Source organism: Hemiscyllium ocellatum, chromosome 31 (assembly GCF_020745735.1).
Source record: "Hemiscyllium ocellatum isolate sHemOce1 chromosome 31, sHemOce1.pat.X.cur, whole genome shotgun sequence".
Lineage (NCBI taxonomy): Eukaryota > Metazoa > Chordata > Chondrichthyes > Orectolobiformes > Hemiscylliidae > Hemiscyllium > Hemiscyllium ocellatum.
In genome coordinates, this window is record NC_083431.1 from 2,518,394 (window position 1) to 2,524,028 (window position 5,635).

The 5,635-nt window shown below is 50.0% G+C and overlaps 1 protein-coding gene across 1 annotated transcript in view; it reads right to left on the reverse strand.

Moving 5' to 3' along the window:
- Positions 1-328, reverse strand: part of smg6 (SMG6 nonsense mediated mRNA decay factor) — a 412,281-nt gene extending 411,953 nt beyond the window's left edge. Inside the window, exon 1 of the mRNA XM_060848421.1 lies at positions 226-328. Within this exon, the coding sequence (XP_060704404.1) occupies positions 226-328 (103 nt within the window). The remainder of the gene's footprint in view (positions 1-225) is intronic.
- Between the last annotated feature and the right edge of the window lie 5,307 nt (positions 329-5,635).

Sequence of the window (5,635 nt, forward strand, 5' to 3'; positions counted from 1 at the left end):
AGTGGGGGGGGGTGTGTGTGTGTGGGGGGGGTGTGTGTGTGTGGGGGGGTGTGTGTGGGGGGGGTGTGTGTGTGTGGGGGGGGTGTGTGTGTGTGGGGGGGGGGGTGTGGGGGGTGTGACCGTTGGCCGGGTCCCGGGGCCTGTCCCTGAGCGGGCGGGAGTCTGATTTCGGCGGTTGCCGAGTTCCCGTGCGCTCTCCCCCCGGGAGGCCGCGGGGTATCTTACCGACACGGGCCGCCGCTGCCGCCGTCGCTGCGGTGCTGAGGGCCCGGGCAACTTCCCGGAGCTCGGCCTCGGAGACTCGGACCCGCTCCAGACAGTCGGCCATCTTTCGACGGCGCTGGACTACACCTCCCATGATCCCCGGCGCGACTACAACTCCCAGACTGCCCAGCGGCGGCGGACGGCGGCCGCTGAGGCTCAAATCACCCCCTAGCGGGTAAAAACAATGAGTGCAGATGCTGGAAAGAGATTGTGTGTTAGAGTGGTGCTGGGAGAGCACAGCAGGTCAGGCAGCATCCCAGGGGCAGGGAAATCAACATTTCAGGCAAAAACCCTTCATCAGGAATAAAGGCAGTGAGCCTGAAGTGTGGAGAGATAAGCTAGAGGAGGGTGGGGGTGGGGAGAGAGTAGCATAGAGTACAATGGGTGAGTGGGGGAGGAGATGAAGGTGATAGGTCAGGGAGGAGAGGGTGGAGTGGATAGGTGGGAAAGGAGCTAGGCAGGTAGGGCAAGTCCAGACAAGTCATGGGGACAGTGCTGAGCTGGAAGTTTGGAACTAGGGTGAGGTGGGGGAAGGGGAAATGAGGGAACGGTTGAAGTCCACATTGATGCCCTGGGGTTGAAGTGTCCGAGGCGGAAGATAAGGCGTTCTTCCTCCAGGCGTCTGGTGGTGAGGGAGCGGCGGTGAAGGAGGCCCAGGACCTCCATGTTCTCGGCAGAGTGGGAGGGGGAGTTGAAATGTTGGGCCACAGGGCGGTGTGGTTGGTGCGGGTGTCCCGGAGATGTTCCCTAAAGCGCTCTGCTAGGAGGCGCCCAGTCTCCCCAATGTAGAGGAGACTGCATCGGGAGCAACGGATACAATAAATGATATTGGTGGATGTGCAGGTAAAACTTTGATGGATGTGGAAGGCTCCTTTAGGACCTTGGATAGAGGTGAGGGAGGAGGTGTGGGCACAGGTTTTACAGTTCCTGCGGTGACAGGGGAAGGTGCCAGGATGGGAGGGTGGGTTGTAGGGGGGCGTGGACCTGACCAGGTAGTCATTGAGGGAACAGTCTTTGCGGAAGGCAGAAAGGGGTGGGGAGGGAAATATATCCCTGGTGGTGGGGTGTTTTTGGAGGTGGTGGAAATGTCAGCAGATGATTTGGTTTATGCGAAGGTTGGTAGGGTGGAAGGTGAGCACCAGGGACATTCTGTCCTTGTTACGGTTGGAGGGGTGGGGTCCGAGGGCGGAGGTGCGGGATGTGGACGAGATGCGCTGGAGGGCATCTTTAACCACGTGGGAAGAGAAATTGCGGTCTCTAAAGAAGGAGGCCATCTGGTGTGTTCTATGGTGGAACTGGTCCTCCTGGGAGCAGATACGGCGGAGGCGGAGGAATTGGGAATACGGAATGGCATTTTTGCAAGAGACAGGGTGGGAAGGGGTGTGATCCAGGTAGCTGTGGGAGTCGGTGGGTTTGTAAAAAATGTCAGTGTCATGTTGGTCGTCATTAATGGAGATGAAGAGGTCCAGGAAGGGGAGGGAGGTGTCAGAGATGGTCCAGGTAAATTTAAGGTTAGGGTGGAATGTGTTGGTGAAGTTGATGAATTGCTCAACCTCCTCAGGGGTGCATGAGGTGGCGCCAATGCAGTCATCACTGTAGCGGAGGAAGAGGTGGGGAGTGGTGCCGGTGTAATTACGGAAGATCAGCTGTTCTACGTAGCCAACAAAGAGACAGGCATAGCTGGGGCCCATACGTGTGCCCATGGCTACCCCTTTGGTCTGGAGGAAGTGGGAGGATTCAAAGGAGAAATTGTTAAGGGTGAGGACCAGTTCGGCCAAACGAATGAGAGTGTCGGTGGAAGGGACTGTTGGGGATGTCTGGAGAGGAAAAATGGAGGGCTTGGAGGCCCTGGTCATGGCGGATGGAGGTGTAGAGGGATTGGATATCCATGGTGAAGATGAGGCATTGGGGGCCGGGAAAACGGAAGTCTTGGAGAAGGTGGAGGGCGTGGGTGGTGTCTCGAACGTATGTGGGGAGGTCCTGTACTGGGGGGATAGGACGGTGTCGAGGTAGGTAGAGATGAGTTCAGTGGGACAGGAGCATGCTGAGAGTCTCACAATGGGTCGGCCGGGGTGGTCAGGCTTGTGGATCTTGGGAAAGGGGCCCCATGGTGAACGGCAGCTTTCCCTGTTCATCCCCTGCCAGAGACAGAAATTGCTGGAGAAGCAGGTCTGGCAACAACTGTGGCGAGAAAGCAAATTTAAGTTTTCACGTCCAGTGACTCTTCTTCAGAACTGATTAATTGATTAAATGTTGAGCTGGAAAAAAATTACAGGTCAAGCAGCATCAGAGGAACAGGAGAGTCAACGTTTCAGGTGGGACCCTTCACCAAGACTCTAATGAAAAGCTTTCCTTCCGAGCTGTACAGGCAGATCATAGTAAGCAAAGCCATACAGAACAATCGACTTATACAGAGGCACACAGGTAACATTTGCATAGGGTGTACAAGAGAGTTCAACATTAGCAAGGTCAGCATTATTTCATGCTAGAGAATACATTCATCAGTGTAATAACAGCCAGGAACAAGCTGTCCGTGAACCTGTTGGCTGTGTTCAGGCTTCTGTATCTTCTGCCTGACAGAAGAGACTGTAGGAGATCATTACTGGAGTGCAAAGGACCTTTGAAGATGTTGATCCTGGTCTTAGTTTCTGTTCAGGAAGTTGGCTAATGTAGTGCCACTGTTTTAAAAAGGTGGTAAGGAGATGCCAGGGAACTATAGACTGGTGAGCCTGACATCTGCAGCTCCCCTTACACCCACCCTCACTCCTGAAGAAGGGTTACACCCGAAATGTTGACTTCCCCACCTCCTGATGCTGCCTGACTTGCTGTGTTCTTCCAGCCTTCTGCTTGTCTACCTTGGATTACAGCATCTGCAGCTTTTTTGTCTCTAACATCAGTGGTGGGCAAGTTGTTGGTTAGAATGATGAGGGACAGGATTTACATGTATTTGGAAAGGCAAGGACTGATTAGGGATAGTCAATGAGGCTTTGTCCGTGGGAAATCATGTCTCACAAACTTGACTGAGATTTTTGAAGAAGTAACAAAGAGGACCGATGAGGGCAGAGTGGTGAACGTAATCTATAGGGATTTCAATAAGACATTTGACAAGGTTCCCCATGGGAGACTGGTTAGCAAGATTAGATCACATGGAATACAGGGAGAACTAGCCATTTGGATACAGAACTGGCTCGAAGGTAGAAGACACAGGTTGGTGGTGGAGGGTTGTTTTTCAGACTGGAAGCCTGTGACCAGTGGTGTACCACAAGGATCGGTGCTGGGTCCACTGCTTTTCGTCATTTATATGAATGATTTGGATGTGAATATTGGAAGTTTAGTTAATAAGTTTGCAGATTACACCAAGATTGGAGGTGTAGTGGACAGCGAAGAAGGCAACCTCAGATTACAACAGGATCTTGATCAGATGGGCCAATGGGCCGAGGATTGGAGGATGGAGTTTATTTAGATAAATATGCAGTGCTGCATTTTGGAAAGGCAAATCAGGGCACGCTTACTAAGATCCTGGGGAGTGTTAATGAACAAAGAGACTTTAGAGTACAGGTTCATTGTTCCTTTAAAGTGAAGTCACAGGATATGGTATGCTTTCCTTTATTGATCAGTGCATTGAGTATAGGAGTTAGGGGTCATGTTGTAGCTGAACAGGACATTGGTTCAGCGACTTTTGGAATATTGTGTTCAGTTCTGGTCTCCCTGCTACAGAAAGGGTGTTGTGAAACTTGAAAGGATTCAGAAAAGATTTACAAGGATGTTGCCAGGATTGGAGGATCTGAGCTACAGGGAGAGGTTAAACAGGCTGGGGCTGTTTTCCCTGGAGCGTCAAAGGCTGAGGGGTGACCTTAGAGGTTTATAAAATTATGAGGGGCATGGATAGGGTAAATAGACAAGGTCTTTTCCCACAGGTGTGGGAGTCCAAAACTGGAGGGCATTGGTTTAGGGTGAGAGGGGAAAGATATAAGAGGGACCGAAGAGGCAACCTTTTCATGCAGTAGGTGGTACGTGAATGGAATGAACTGCCAGAGAAACGGGTGGAAGTTGGTACAATTACAGCACTTAAAAGGCATCTGGATGGGTATATGAAAAGGAAGGGTTTAGAGGGATATGGGCCAATTACTGGCAAATGGGATTAGCTTACTTTAGGATATCTGGTTGGCATGGACCAAAGGGTCTGTCTCTGTGCTGTACATCTCTGTGACTCTATAATAATGCTTATTTTGCACTTGTACAGGGTGTCCTCAATTAAAGTTCCCCTCTTAACCTCAATCCATTTTAACATGGTTTATGATTTGGGGTCTGTTTTATTCATTTCTCATCATTTTCATTTTGACATCCTCTGCATCTCGATGTCCATTGTCACAGGAACCCAGAAGAAAGCGAAGCAGTAAACCAATACAACTTATCTTGTATATTTCAGAAAGGTCGGTAAAAACAATGACTGCAGATGCTGGTAACCAGAGTCGAGATTAGAGTGGTGCTGGAAAAGCACAGCAGGTCAGGCAGCATCCGAGGAGCAGGAAAATCAATGTTTCGGGCAAAAGTCCTTCATCAGGAATAGAGGCAGGGAGCCTTCAGGGTGGAGAGGTTTTCTTGCTCCTCGGATGCTGCCTGACCTATTTCAGAATGGTGTTCTGTGACCAGGGCATTTTCTTCCAGTATGACTGTTATTTTTGTACTGGAAATATCCCCTGGCAATTAGGCACCCAGCACTTCACTCAGACCTCCTCCCAGAACCTCTCTGACTGGTTCTGACCCGGGGTAAAGGACCCTGCACCCTCCCTCCCTATCCATGTGGGACCCAGCTCTGGTCTTCCCTAACTCCTGGACTACAGGTGATGCCAGTGCAGGTAGACCGGGGAGCAGAGTTAAACCATCAACTTCTACCACTGGATTGAGTCTGGTCAATCTAACCATCCTGTACACTCAAGGAGATTGTCTCTATTTTATATTTAATAATGCAGTTCTTTTTCGAATTATTTCAGTTAGGAATGCAATCCTACTCATGAGTGGTACAGATGTCAACTTTTATATTATTTTACTGGATGAGAAATAATTCAAGGAACCTAACTCGGCTTCAACATTAATTCCTATAGAAAATCAGGCTTCACTTCGAAACGTCGAATTCTCTATTCCTGAGATGCTGCCTGGCCTGCTGTGCTTTGACCAGCAACACATTTGCAGCTGTGATCTCCAGCATCTGCAGACCTCATTTTTCACTTAAATTTGTTCCACTTTGTGATCTTTACCAATGGAAGCACGACTTTAAATGAGGACTTGCTTCACATGATGATAAGGCTACAAAGCGATATGTTCCAAGCTATACACAATCCAACTCCTGAGTAGAACACGAAGAGAAGAT